Raw genomic sequence first — 14,772 nt, forward strand, 5'->3', positions numbered from 1 at the left:
GCTGGCATATTTTGTCCTACGCAGCCTCCCGTATGAAAACAAGGAAGCAGCGACAGTAGGATAACTAGATATAGAAACAGATATAAAATGCACATTTATCACTGTAACTAGCTACATGATTACTTCATAAGTCCCACAGTTATTTATCAGCAGGTTGAAATGTATTATATTTTATATGTAGTTGTTTTATTTTCGTTACTATAACAACTAAAGCTATGTCGGAAAAGCTAAACAGTTAGCTACGTTAGCTAGCAGCGGTGCTAATGAAAACATATTAAAATGGTGCAGAACATGTTTCGGACCGGGTTTCTGGTTCGGGCCACACACACCCTGCTCACCTGGGTCACAACCCTCATACTGTTCCTGCACAACACCGGTAAGTTGAGTAAAACTGGGACCATGTTTAAATTGTTTAGTGTCACAATGTCTGAAAACCCTGACACGAGATCACATGGGCCCTAAGACAACAAAGACACTTTGTTTCATCAAATGGTAAACAGTAGTGTATTGAGCTTGTCCCAGGACTCCCTGTCCAGCTCCAGGACTCCCTGACGCATGCAGGTGCACTTCTGATGTTGCTCAAATCCAGAAAGTATTGCTTTAGGTCTATTTGATAGATATCTCCTGCACAAGCACCTCAACTGGATAGTGTCTGTGCTCCATGTTCCTTGTTTATCTGTACATAAAGGAACTGAAACAAAGGAAAAAGGGGGACAAGCAAGCCATCACCAGGTGTATAGGTTTGCTGATGGAGGTGGAGATATATTTAACATTAAAGGAGTAGTCCACAGTGATTTAGTGTTGCACATCCATAAAGATGTGGGACTCAAAAGAGACTAAACTTACCATATATCTGTAGATATATATATATATCTATAGATGATATATATATATTAGACCATATATCTTGATTTTTAGTGTCTAGTACCGCCAAGCTCCAAGAACACTATCACCTACATCATTTTCTTTCATTTGGTTATTTTTTTACACTTCCAGAGCCACAGAAGACATTATACAGCTAAAAATTACTACAGAATTTAAATTGGCGGAGGGCCCCTTAAATATAATTGAAATATTGTGATGATGCAGCTTTAATGTTGTATCATTCTGGTCTGAACGTCTATATTACAGTTAAATACAATGTTCTTAACTTATCTAACTGTATCTACACCATATCATCCAGCTTTATGTTAGATATAATATTGCATGGAAGCACCAATAGTCATATTAGAAATATAATTTTCTTTAGTATTAAGGGCCTGAGACAACACATACATGACTAGACTCTATTGTCTGTAATTTGTGTGTGTGTGTGTGTGTGTGTGTGTGTGTGTGTGTATATGCGCGCAGATTTGCGGAAGTGTGAGGAGCGAGGAGAGCTGTTGCTGCCGGTTCTGTTTTTCCTCCTGGTCGTGCTGTCGGTGCTGTTATACTTTGCTGTTTCTTTAATGGACCCTGGCTTTGTTCTCACAGACGGCGTCAAGGTAAGCAGACACAGATGTCATTACTGTTGAGCCTCGGAGGCCTCAGATGCTGGAGCTTTCTACCAGTGTATAAAATCACTTTTGATTATCTTAGAGTACTGAAATGTCTGTTAACAAAAAGCTGTATTGTTTTTTTCAAATAGATTTCACACAGAATAAAAAGTCAAGGTCACAGTGAGAGTGAGTGTGTGTGTGTGTGTGTGTGACCTTGAGTGCATATCTGTGTGTGTGTGTGTGTACACCTGTGACCCACATCAGTCTGTATTACGCAGGGCGTTCAGGGTTCGAATGAGGAAATGGAGTCGATGATTCCTCAGTCTTCGACCCCTCGGCTGCGGCGCTGTGGATACTGCCTGCTGCAGGTAACCAGCTGCTGCCAGCTGCTCACAATCTGTGTTCGTCATTGACACGTGTGATTTCTCAACTCTGTATAGTCATGTCTGTATAGGGTTTTTTTTCTTTCTCTCTTTGCTGTGCTTTATGTTATGTACATTCATTTTTGTGGCAGGAACTTTTTTGAAGAGAATTCTAGTTTTTGACACACAGCTTATATTTATTCTCTGCAAGTACAGTATTTCCCTCTGAAATGTACAGTAGAAATAGTAGAAAATGGGAATACTCAAGTAATGCACAAATACTTTAAAATTGTGTGTGAGCACAGTTCCCAGGTAAATGTATTTAGTTACTTTCCACCACTGGGCACTGAGCACTGTCGAGGGCCTGGACACATCCTGTGTACTGAACACACTCTGATCTAACACTGACGCTGCTGTTGAGATGAATGCTCTGAAAAGACCTGGAGAGTGGTTCAACTTTTCCCAGTTAAAATGCACCTCTCTCTCTCTTTCTCTCTCTCTCTCTCTTTCAAGCAGCAGCCAATGAGAGCGAAGCACTGTCAAACGTGTAAACGCTGCGTTCGTCGCTTTGACCACCACTGTCCCTGGATCGAAAATTGTGTGGGAGAGAGGAACCACCGCTGGTTCATCGTCTACCTGCTGGTGCAGCTGCTCGCTCTGCTGTGGGCTCTTCACATCGCTCTGTACGTCTGCTGAACGCTGCTACCATCTGCACTCTTGAAGATAAATGTCCTTATCTGGCCAAGTACTTGCAGCCTCAGTTTATTTTCTAATTATGAGCCATTAAAAAATTATCACTGGGTTACAGCGTACTCAGTCTGCAGGTTTGTCTCCACAACAGTTTTGGTAACACGTCATTGAAGTGTAGATAATCTCTGTTTACATTTGGTAAACAGGGGCTTTAATATGTAAATGCTAATTCCAAAGTTCAAGTAAAACATTTTAGAAATTGATCCTGCACGCTTTAAGTCAAAGGAGATGAACTGCTATAAAGTATGTTGTAAATTGTAGGTTTTTCTTTACACGCATCAACTAACTGGTGGGATTAAACCTCAATGAATAGAGCCAAAGAACAACTGTTAGGTACAACAGACATGAATGGCAAAGAATGAACTCTTTGGTAACCGCTACAGTTAAAGCTGTGTATACAAATTTGTGTATAAAAAGCAAAACAAGTTGACCAAAGTGTGCAATATCCTTGATACAAAGTTAGATATACTAATATAACATTTTCAATATGTCTTTCTTTTGGACAGTTAAGCACATCCAAAACTTTGATGTTAAATGGGGGGGAACTGCTAATATTAAGAGTTTAGGGGCTGCAATGCACTTGATTGGTGGTGATGTGAATGATGGGTACTGTACATAGCTGGGCATGACACTCAGCTTTCCAGGCTTTGTTCACGACAAAGAACAACCCTGAAAATAAATCCCTGCATGTTGTATTTCTTCTTGACACTAGTGTGTGTCTTTCAGGTCTGGCCTCTCACCCAGCAGCACATGGGAGGTGTGGTTCAGAGTGAACGGGTTCCTGTTAGCGGCGCTGGCCGTTATAGGTGTTTTCTCTGTGGTGGTGGTGCTGCTGCTGGGCTGCCACCTCTACCTGGTCTCCATCAACTGCACCACCTGGGAGTTCATGTCACGCCATAGGATCTCGTACCTGAAGAACTGCGGAAACGAGGAGAACCCTTTTGACCGAGGAGTCTTCTGCAACCTGTGGGATTTCTTCTGCATCTGCAGGACGGTGATGTGGGAGCAAATGTACCACAAACACGTCATAAATTCTGTCTGACCGCCAATTAGACGCCACTGCACCGTCTGCACAGGGGTCAGACACTACTTTCAGGGCAAGATTTTTTTGATTTACAACTAAACAGATTTTTCTACAAAAACCTCTTAACTATGCTAGCAGCGTGGCATTAGAGATGGTAATGTCGGTCCACCTCTTTGGTCCTGAATGAAATATCTCTAATAATATAATAAATAAACATGTTTACAGCCTGGTACAAAAAAATGATTTGGTAAATTGGAGGGGGGTGAATTGTATATAACTCACCTGTTTAAATTATATCAAGGCTTAAAGTTAATCATAAATAAGGGCATGGCCGCTTTGAGTGACAGGTGGGTCTCAACTCCCCCTACGTAAGATCTACGTCTTTGCCCGTTTTTGGAGCATGTTTGTCCTAACAGGCTGCTGTCAGCTCAGGAGTCACTCACTGGACAGCAGTAGAGGAGGTGGTACCAGCATTTGGTTCAAGAGTAGTTCAGCCATCTTCATTAGCATTCAGAAAAAACACGAGCCGTGATGCCCACAGTGACACAGCAAAAAAAATATATATATAAGTGCAGTGATTTGACTGAAAAAGTGCAACTTTAGGCTACAGCTCTACTTTGGTGAACACCACCCTGATGTTCACTGAAGTGGTTTTAAATTCATCTGGTTCAAACATTCATGCTCTCCTCAGGATGAATTGTAATCACTGTGGTCGTCCTCTGATTTTTCATAGAGCGCCACCATCAGGTTAAAGTCTATAACATATATGACCAAATACCCACTAAACTTAATTCCCATCAGCCTCAGCTGTACCTTTTGTTTAATGATAATTATAAAATATTAGTACCATTCTGCTAACATACATTAGCATACGTCAGTATGTTAGCATGCTAAGCAATGCTAATGGCTCACAGAACAACTAGCACAACTGTAATTTTTTTTTTTTAAATAATCCAAGCTTCTTTGTGAGTGTTTGGACGTGTCTCATGCTCTTGGTTTGTGTTGGCCTCTGTTGAACAGAATTATAATGAATTATTTTCTGGCTGTTTTGTTGAAAGAAAGACAAAAACTTCTCCATCTGATTGAAACACCTTTTTCTCAGGTCTGATCACCACTTTTTATTCTGTAAACGTTTCTGTTGTCGCCCCGTGAGAGGGGCGACCCCATGTTATAACACTAATTGCCTTTATGTCTTGTGCCTTTGGTTGAATGTAACTTGTATATTAATGTAAGTAATTATTTTTACTGTTAAAAGTTAATTTAACTATGAGATGATCTTCCTTAAGAGAGACAAATATTTTACAAACATTTTTTACTGTATTCGTTCTGTTTGTATTTATTGACAACAAGAGTACATTAAAACACTGATGATATGCATGTTGTTATAGAGTACATCTGTACAGACTGACATTCCTGGTGAGGATGCTTCACGTACATACATAAATACAGTATTGACACATAAGTAACATGTAATAATCAGCAGCATGAACTTAAAGTGCTACAGCAGCTAAATCAACGCCGGCCCATTGTCCTGTTGTTGTCCTATTTGACTAATTCAGCTGACGGTCTTATCCAAAGCAGGTAGAGGGTTCAGAATCTTCCTTGGGGACACGTGGCCTTGAGTGGGCATACTGGCCTTTTAGGAGAAACTTCCTGTTTCAGGACAGTGGTCTGATTTGTTTAAAGAGTAACTTAACACCCAGTTTCGCCTTCACATATTCAAAAATCCTTTCAAATTAAGAGCACCCAGCCACCCACATCACAGCTCTGACAGATAACAGGAGTAAATTTGAAATGTAATTTTCCCTCTACATACAGTATGGAAGTAAACAAAGGACAAAAAGACTACGAAAAATTCCTGCTAGGCAACATTTGAGAGCACTCAGGCACAGATCTGTCATGCCATGGATGCATTATAGGAACGAGATCTTGGCCCTGTGTTTCCACTGGGCCCATAGACTTTACATTAGGATGATGTTAATGCAAATAGATGACAGATTTACTCAATATTTCTCTGGAAAAATAAGTGCTGTTGCAATGAACACTAAAGACAGGCGCTAGATCAATTAAATGATTCTACATATCATTTACTAGCTCTTAAAAGTGGATTTAGTGTTAAGTTACTCTTTAAAGTACCCTGTCTAATTTTGATATATTGCCCAATCGTTCCCCCAGCTCTCCCCTACTGCTGATGTTTCTGAAACTCAGCTGGAAGTTTGAACGTAGGAAGGGAATACTAGGACTCAACAAAATCAGGGCATGGATCTTCAAGCTCTGTCCCTGCTGCCTTCTCTGCTCTTCTTCCTCTTCTTTTATTGCACTGACATCATTAGAGCTCAGTATCACAGAATATGATTTGCTAAATTCAAAATACATATATTTTCTTACTATTATGGCTATATTAAATTGTCTATGGCTTCTTTTATACCGCTAGCAATTATTGTACAGGATTTCTAGTGCACAAGTTCACAACGGTGCCATGCACTTCTACCATTATAACAGAAAACAGTTGGTCAGGAGGAGACTGATATGTGGATGTGTACGTCTTTGCTACAAGAGAATGACTTGACAAATACATGAAACATTTCCATGTTGGATTTAACATCTTTTAAAAAAGGCTTATAACCAGAAATTGGGTTAGCTTGTTTCGTTTGTTTGGTCAAGGCAGTGGGCAAAGCCTGTCACAGTGATGCATAGAAACGGCAGCACGTACTGTACCTCTGAGGGATAAATATTCAAAATAAATATAATAAGCAAAGGCCACAAAGCAAGCTGTTTCTGTCTCCAACACACAGGATGCTTGAAGGCTACGACTGCTTATTGGTGACACCACTATCTGGAAGAATGAATGATTTATGAGTTTATTAAAAATGGCAATAATGTTTAAACTTTTAACAGACTTCAGTCAATTCATAGTTGATTCATGTACTGTTTATGACTGTGAAGTAGCAATCATTTCACTGATTATACATTATGACTTTACTAAAGGAGCCAGCTTGGCCAAGCTAGTTTAGCTAGGTCAATCAGTTGGTCAACGAAGCTGAAATTGTAAATTGTTCTTTTAGATGAACAGGTCATTCATTTGTCATTTAAAGAAATGTGACCAGAACTTGGCATTTTTCTTATTGACTGTTGATATGCTGACACTGATATATGTACACTCAATACAATAGCTCTGCAGCAAATCCAAATTTGGTGAAGCTAATACTGTAAATAACTATTTGGTTTTTGAGTTTAGTGTATGTCTATGGCCATTTCTTTAGGTTATTGATTTGAACCCTTTGTTGTTTAGGAAAATTTCTGTCAAGTGACTTTCAGTCAGTGTTCTTGACTGTGGCAATTCTATGTTCCTCTTTGTGCCACAGTAGTTTTCCTATGTCATATTATGTCAATGTGATTTGTGAAACCTTTCCTCATACCACATATATACATACATAATTATGCTCTGTTTGTGAGTGATGCACCAGCAACTGAGACAGCCAACACTACACAAGAGGAACTGAGTCAGCATTATGTGTTAACTTTCAGAGAGGTATGACAATCATCGTTTTTATGCATTTTTGAGGCAACATAAGGCAGCTTACAGGCATACAGAGTCCAGGCAGTCGCTGTCTGAACTAATGGTGTATCAGATCCAAAGTTTTCAGAATTATGTAATCTAGCAAGAGGAAAAGTGACCGAAATCATGCTGTGAAAAGGAGAAACACTGGATTAGCGATGGTCAATGGTCACATATAGGAGCTGACCAATACTGACTGAAAGCCAGAGAAAAAACAAACTTTAACCTCAAATCAAACATTATCAAAGCTTTACGAAATGTACTGCACCGACTGGTACATAGCAAATTCCAATATTGGAGCATTGAAAATAAACTGTAAAGAGGAATAAAGATATGGAATGCAGTGGTGATAATGTTATAAACTCTTCAAGCATCCTCTATCAAAGTTGTTTCACCTGTTTGTACAAATTTCACCTGACCAAAACTCATAAATAAACTCTTAACAGCAGGAGCAGGTGAGGGTAGAGTTGTATTACTGCTTAACAGTCTGAACAACGCTCGACTCTCCACAGAGAATATAAAGGGCTACAATCACTTTCTTTGCTCTGTTAAAAACAAAAAAGATGCTGCCTGATGCTGTTATTTAATCGTCGATTGGATGACAGTGAGAACAGTCCGCAAAATCAGCCATGGGATCATGTGTAATGTCCTGTTTAAGAATGACTGAGCTGCAGAAAATATCCAAGGTGTTCGTTCATTTGGTAGTACTATCAAGACCAGGGTGGGAAACTTTCTTTAAGGGCTAATCAAGTGAGATTTTTACTGCACTAGAGGAGAATATGGAAGCTTGAAGGGTTGTTCCTCAATACAAATAGCTAAATGATTCCTGGGCCAGGAGGTCAGATTTCTGGATTTCAGAACTCCCCTTTCTAGCCTGTAATCGGTTTCTGAACAAACTAGGGCTCCAACTCACAAATCAATATGCTTATTTTCATTCTTGTTGAGAGTTAGATGAAAAGATCGATACCACTCTCATGTTTGTAGGAAATAACAGGAAACAGGGACACAACTATCAGGGCCAAGGGACTATTACCTTTGGACAGAGCCAGGTTAGGTGTTTGCCCGTTTCCACTGAGCTAAGCTAACCAGTTACTCAGGGTGGTTTCATATTTACGTACAGATATCTTTCTCTCCTCTCGTTTCCCAAAATGTTTTACTTTTCCTTTATTTTTGAATTAATCGATTTAGTCTACAAAATGTGAAAAAGTTATGACGACCAATGGCCATTACAAGATACCACCGTCCAAAGTGAGATCGTAAAAAAGTGCTTATTGGCTGACCAAGTTGTAAAAATGATTCATGTAAATTATACAAAACAGCTAAAGGAAGCAAATCCTCTCATCAGCAGATGTTAAGCATCTGTACTTGATAAAGGACTTCAATTGATTATGAAAATTACTGAATAATGTTATGCCTTTTGAGTAAGGCAACTAGACTAAAAGTTTTAAAAAGTCCTGTTAATGTTCTTACAAGTCCTACTGTTCACCTGTAGCTAAACAAGACTCAACAATTACTTATTGTTCCTTTACTGTTTTAATTTAAAGGAGTATTAATAAAGTAGCTGGTTTCTTGAATTATTTTACTTGCCAATGAGGGGGTTGACTGTACGTAAATGATGATGATTGGTTACCTGCCATGGTAGCCTCTGAAGTGGACAAACTACCGAGTAAAAAAACAAACGTATGTGTGGTAATTTCCCACCCTGGTCTTTTCAGCTCATCTTTCATCCATGCAAGGCGCAGAAGTCGAAGTCTGCGAAGGCTTCCTGCTGCTCGGCAGAGAGGCTGAAGGGCTTGGAGGGAGGCGACAGGACGGGCTGGAGTCGAGTGAACTCGCTGTCAAAGTTGCTGACATCCATTGACTCTTTGATTGACGGCAGGAATGGCGGTTTTACTTTCTTGGCCAGCAAAGCTTCCCAGTCGATGGTCTGAAAGGCAAGTTTTCAACAACAATGGGGAACAATGAAGTTATCATTTAATACTGAATCAGTAACGACTGCTGTCCACACTTTTGTAATTTTGAACAAACATATAACATGTCCATACATTGTGGTCATAGGTAAAGCATGAAAATAATCAATAGCTTAGTGGAGTGACCCCAATTGTTTATCACAGCTTTGATGTGTCTTGGCAGAGCTTTATGTGGGGAAGTAGCTGTTTATTTATTTAGAGAGTATTTACCTCAAAGAATTTATCTCCTTTGACCTCGTTTGCGTCTCTCTCTCCAGCTCCGAGCCTTTTCAGAGGATTCTTCTTCAACAGCTGTACACAGATGATGAAGCTTTGTTAATGTTTTTTTTATCAGAGAACTGTCTGTGTTCTACCTGACAGTACTTCTTACTGATATTTGCAGACTTTACCAGAGAGTTTGTAGTTTATCCATCCAAATTTATCCATATTCATTCTAAGTTTACAACAATCTGCTCTGACTGAATACTGAAAGGTGCCACAGAAACTCCATTACCAGACATATGCCCTGGTTTCTCTATTGTAATGATTATAATCATCAAGAATTTGTTTTATTATACTTAAAATTAATAAGTAACTACCTTATCGCAGACCCATTTGGCTCTTAATGTATGTAGTACATTAAGATATATATTATAATATTAAACATCTTTCTGGTTGTGACAGCCTTTTTACCTGGATTAGTCTCAATGTTTGACCTTACTTTATATTCAAGATCCTTAGGTTTAGAAACATACCAATTATGTTGAATGCTGAATGAATGTGAAATGTGGTTTAAAACGAGGCCTAAATATCTCAATTAATTATAATAAAAACATGGCAAGTGAGACTGTGAAAGGCTTTTACCTTCTGGATGATAGACACAGCACCAGGAGGAAGAGATCCTGGATACTGCACATCATCATTGACAATGCTGTCAAACACCTCCTCCTCATCCTCACCAGGAAACGGAGACTAGTAGCAGGGCAGAGAGAGATAGTGATTTAACTCTTTCATTCAGAGCTTTGGATATGGACTGAAATCAGCTGTGAGAAAACGCTGTATGTGAAAAACATCGAGTTACAGATTCTAGTGGAGAGATGGCACAACTTTAACTATCCACACAGAGAACTGAATATGTGTTAACAACCTCTCCCACAAGCATCTCATAGATGAGGACGCCCATCCCCCACCAGTCCACTGCTCGGGTGTAGTTGTCGTCTGTTAGGACCTCAGGAGCCAGAAACTCAGGAGTCCCACAGAAAGTCGAGGTCCGATCTCCGTGCCCCATCCCTGCAGAAATAGTGACAAAAGAATCACCACAGATTGACTTAAGAAAAGTTTTGAGTTTATTTTAAATTAAGAATCGTAAGTATGAGTAACTAAAGCAGCAGGTATGTTTGGTGGGGAGAGTTAGAAGAGTCAGTCTATAAAAGTGCATTCAGTTTACCTTCTTTACAAAGTCCAAAGTCTGTGATTTTCACAAATCCATCTGCATCCATCAGGAGGTTGTCCAGCTTCAGATCTCTGTGTAAAACACACAGTGCATGTAATTATACCTAAGGCTAGAGTACCTGTACAGTAACATGACATCACTTTGGCCATTATCACTTACCGATAGATGATTTTATTCAGATGCAGGAACTCTAAACCCAGCACGACACATGCTGAATAAAATCTGCACACAACAACAAAGGACTTTAGATTATGGATTAGAATATTAAATACAACCACTGGAGGTTTCTTTGATGTACCGTTAAATACATTAATTAAAATTCTCAGAAGACATTACCAAGCCATTTTTCATTGGAAAACATCTCTGTCACTATATCTACTGGCTCTCTCTTTAGAGTGTGATGATCTTACAGTGTGAAATGCTAAAATATACATTACATTACACAAACATACCGTTTGCCAACAGCGGAGAGTCTTTAAACAACAGGAGGACATACTAACCTGGTCTGGGCCTCTGTGAAGACGTTATTGTGGATGTGGATCATAAGGTCGCCACCTGGTAGATATTCCATGACAAAGCAGACGTGGTCGCTGGTCTGAAAGCAGCCGTGGAGGTTCACCAAGAATGGATGTCTAGATGCATTGATCATCTCAAAGATCCTCTTCTCACTCATAAGGCTGCAGAATAATGCCTCAGATTAACATGAGTTACTCTGAATTCAATTTATTTCCTAGACTTGTACAACAAATTGCCACCTTTAGACCTCGACTTAATAAAACATCACAGTCAATAAAACAAACCCTCTGTCAAGGTAGGCGTTTGTTTAATTCTCTTTAATTTGAAGCACTCTAACCTTATTGAGAAAACTGCCAACGTTGGTTACTATTAAAGTTAAAAGGGTCCATTTTCCCAAATTACAGATAGACTTGTCTTCTACGTACCCCTCCTGTTGACGCCTGGCCTGCATACCTGTTTGTAGGTCTAGTTTTATGTAATTTAAATCTCTAAACGCTAATTTTTTAAAAGTCTTCAGTCATTTCACACACACCTGTCCACTTCATCACGAGTCACAATGTCTTTTTTCTTCAAGGCTTTGATGGCGTACAATTTTCCTGTCTTCTTAAACTCTGCCAGCAAGACCTGAGCAGAAACATTCACAACATACTGAGGACAAACACAAGAGAACGTTTTGATCAAGCATGACAAACTTTTAAACTGTTACCTTCCCAAAGTGTCCTCTGCCCAAAACTGAAATATATTTGTAATCATCCATCTGCATCCTTGTGAAAAAAAGACAAAAATAGAAAATAAAAGCCACGCTCCATTCTTAACTTTTTACTTTTTCCAGTATTTAAGAAGTGTATGTGTATGTACTTTAGTGCAGATACTGGCTGATCTTCACTTCCTTCTGTGTTGTTTATGGATGACTGCAAATAGAGACAAAGTTTGGGACATTTTATCATTCAGTTCCAACTATGATTCACAAAACCCATCCCAACATCAATAGGTCTGTTGTCTTCTTTTCTACCTGCTCACTGCATTTATTACTGCCATTGTCAAAGACAGCATCACTCGAATGGAGTTTTCAAGAAGTTTCTTAAAATGAAACAATTGTTTAGTTCCTGAATCTGAATCCACCATATAAATGGAGTTCCAGCAATATGATATTATAGCAATATAATCTGGTGGATGATAAAAAGCTCTATGTAGTGTGTAAATAGCATTTTCAACGTCATTAAAAAAGAAATTGATAAAACACCATAAGTACAATAATTTTCATTATAGACATAAAATAACATCAAACATGAGTATCATAAACTATCAAACATGAAATTCTTAAAGGTTATATATGGGATTTAAAACATTAATAAAGAATCAAATTTTCTATGTAAAAATAATTGACAATGACATCGCACCTCCTTGCCTGTCTTGCTATCACAGTCTCTCTGTGCTTTATTTACAAAGCCGGCCTCACACGCATGTTCGTGCAAAGGTAAAATTATAGTTTTTGTCTATGAAGTCTTGTCACAAGCGACAGAGATATTACGTCTGTTTCTGGTTAGACAAAAGTTTAGCTCTGTAGGGATCCTTTTTATGATGTTGTCAGATACTTAGAATAACAATCTGAGCCTGTAACATGGCAGCCATAGCATTTTCTCATCTGACTGTGAATGAAGAGTTTATTTGTACCAAACCAGTGTTGGTGTTTGTTGGAAAGACTGTGGAAAGACTAACATTTTATTTCTTGTATTTCATTGTTTTGGCCTGAGATGCTGGTGGTCTACTGTGACATCTAGTGGCAAGTATATTTCCTATATATAACCTTTGAGGACACACAAGCATTTGGTTTTAAAATTAGAGATAAGCCAAATAAATAAAGAAAACTTCAAGAAACATTTAAGTTTTAAGCTATGCTAGCAGAGACATTAGCATTTAGCTCAAAGCATCACTGTGCTTAAGTACAGCATCACAGAGCTGTTAGTGTTCAGACTCCTGTTATTATATTGCTTATAATGTTGTCCTGTTTCAGGTTTATCAATAATCATTTACCACTTTTTCTTGCAGTGCAGGCACAGATGAGGTTTTATGTGCTGTAGTGATGACAGTGGAGGTGTTGTCTCCCTGATCGAGGCTGGTCGGGGAGGGCTGATCTTTAGTTATGCTGAGTCTGATTACAGGAGCTTCGCTGTAGATGTACAAAGATAACACAAAAAAATGGCAATTGTCTGAACTGTCATGGACCCTTAACTTGATTCCAACAAACTAAAAACTGTGTTGACCCATGGTACTAAAGTGTTGGTCTGAAGGTCTGACATCTTGGGTGTTAACCTGCTAAACAGTAAGGCTCAGTCAAAAATAAAACCCAAAAGCCGAACAATAAAGAGGAGGTTTACACTCTACCAGTGATGGAACATAACTAAGTTCATTTACTGTATTTAAGTACAAATTTGAGGTACTTGCGTATTCCCACTATACATCTCAGAGCCAAATATTGTACTTCTTACTCCACTACATTTGTCTGACAGCTTTAGTTACGAGTAACTTCTCAGATTACAATTTTTTTATACTCTTCCTGTCGAGTGAAAACCACGGATCTCCAAACGTGGCTTTTAATGTGAATGTTTCTGACGAACTGCAAGATAAAGTGTTCCTTTATAGGTTTAGAAAACTCTCCTACTTCTTAAGCTAAATAAACTATTCAAAACCCTCTTGGAGTAATGCATTGTCACAAAGATGAAAACATGGCTTTTTTCTGAGCTCATGAAAACAACAATTTAGAGACACGTGGTTCTCACAGGACATTGACTCCACAAACACATGATGATCTTCTACAAAATGATCCATTGCTGTAAATTAAACTACCCGAAAGTATATAAGGTAGTTCAAATTAGCTCAACCTTAAACATCTACAGCAGCAAACATTAATGGTGCAGTAAGATCGATTGAAAAACATCATATATGATGCTTAGATTATTTCTGACCTTGGCAGTGGAGTGGTGGTTTGAGGCTCTTTCTCAGCTGGACGTGACGTGTTGTTGGCCACTAGGTCAGGGCTCGTAGAGAGGGACGAGCTGAATGTGGTGAAGGAGCTGTAGCGAGGGAGGATGTTCATCATCAGATGACCCCATGTGGCAAAATTCATGTTCATCTGGGCTGCTCTAAGGAAGTTCTTCCCTGAGGAAGAAAAGAAACGTATATATTAAAAATATCAACTCACAAAAATATTGAAGAAAGTGAGGAATTTAACTACTGACATGGTTCATAGCACCAAGTTACACTGCAGAAACAGAAACAACAAATGAAATCTGTATCCGTATACAGCCTGTTTGTCTGACCTCTCTCTTTAGTGAAGATACATCGCTGACGTCTCAGTTTCGGCTGCCGCTCAACAACAGTGTCAATGAATCGAAGCTGTAAAGTCAAGAACAGCAGAATTATTTGTGGCTAGATTAAGAGTTTCTGAACATTTTTTATTTACAATTTGTAAATAACAAATGTGATTCCATTCCTATATAAACATACAACATATTAAAAGGAAATTAAATGTACACATTAAGAACATTTAAAGGTCCAGTGTGTAACATTAAGGAGGATCTATTGGTAGAAATGGAATAAAACATTCATAGGTATGTTTTCATTAGTGTATAGTCACCTGAAAATAAGAACAGTTACCATAGAATGAGAAGTTGATATCTA

At 38.7% G+C, this 14,772-nt stretch overlaps 2 protein-coding genes across 3 annotated transcripts in view; one reads left to right on the plus strand and one right to left on the minus strand.

Annotated features, from left to right (window-relative positions):
• Nucleotides 1-4,991, plus strand: LOC127375668 (palmitoyltransferase ZDHHC12-B). Of its 2 annotated transcripts, none has more exons than XM_051421767.1 (5): nt 1-376; nt 1,351-1,484; nt 1,757-1,846; nt 2,354-2,523; nt 3,317-4,991. In XM_051421767.1, exons 1-5 carry the CDS (start codon nt 280-282, stop codon nt 3,630-3,632), a joined length of 807 nt encoding a protein of 268 aa, XP_051277727.1. In that variant the 5' UTR covers nt 1-279; the 3' UTR covers nt 3,633-4,991. The 2 variants fall into 2 exon arrangements, with proteins under 2 accessions (XP_051277727.1, XP_051277728.1); XM_051421768.1 differs by having other exon boundaries at nt 3-376; nt 2,357-2,523.
• LOC127375664 (serine/threonine-protein kinase N2-like) overlaps nt 4,935-14,772 on the minus strand; it is a 23,037-nt gene continuing 13,199 nt past the window's right edge. Inside the window, exons 9-21 of the mRNA XM_051421762.1 lie at nt 14,412-14,487; nt 14,058-14,250; nt 13,126-13,261; nt 11,950-12,002; nt 11,798-11,855; nt 11,624-11,715; nt 11,076-11,252; nt 10,735-10,797; nt 10,570-10,646; nt 10,270-10,412; nt 9,987-10,094; nt 9,354-9,434; nt 4,935-9,100 (exon numbers count right to left, since the gene is read on the minus strand). Coding sequence (XP_051277722.1) covers nt 8,897-9,100; nt 9,354-9,434; nt 9,987-10,094; nt 10,270-10,412; nt 10,570-10,646; nt 10,735-10,797; nt 11,076-11,252; nt 11,624-11,715; nt 11,798-11,855; nt 11,950-12,002; nt 13,126-13,261; nt 14,058-14,250; nt 14,412-14,487 — 1,461 coding nt within the window. The 3' untranslated portion in view covers nt 4,935-8,896. The remainder of the gene's footprint in view (nt 9,101-9,353; nt 9,435-9,986; nt 10,095-10,269; nt 10,413-10,569; nt 10,647-10,734; nt 10,798-11,075; nt 11,253-11,623; nt 11,716-11,797; nt 11,856-11,949; nt 12,003-13,125; nt 13,262-14,057; nt 14,251-14,411; nt 14,488-14,772) is intronic.

Source organism: Dicentrarchus labrax, unplaced genomic scaffold (assembly GCF_905237075.1).
Source record: "Dicentrarchus labrax unplaced genomic scaffold, dlabrax2021, whole genome shotgun sequence".
NCBI lineage: Eukaryota > Metazoa > Chordata > Actinopteri > Moronidae > Dicentrarchus > Dicentrarchus labrax.

What these genes read in the sequence shown, in the direction of transcription:
- LOC127375668 (XM_051421767.1), top strand. Translation starts at nt 280, where the DNA reads ATGGTGCAGAACATGTTTCGGACCGGGTTTCTGGTTCGGGCCACACAC. An exon ending in TTCTCACAGACGGCGTCAAG is followed by an intron (nt 1,485 to 1,756) that starts GTAAGCAGACAC and finishes TGTATTACGCAG; the next exon opens with GGCGTTCAGGGTTCGAATGA. An exon ending in TGGGCTCTTCACATCGCTCT is followed by an intron (nt 2,524 to 3,316) that starts GTACGTCTGCTG and finishes TGTGTCTTTCAG; the next exon opens with GTCTGGCCTCTCACCCAGCA.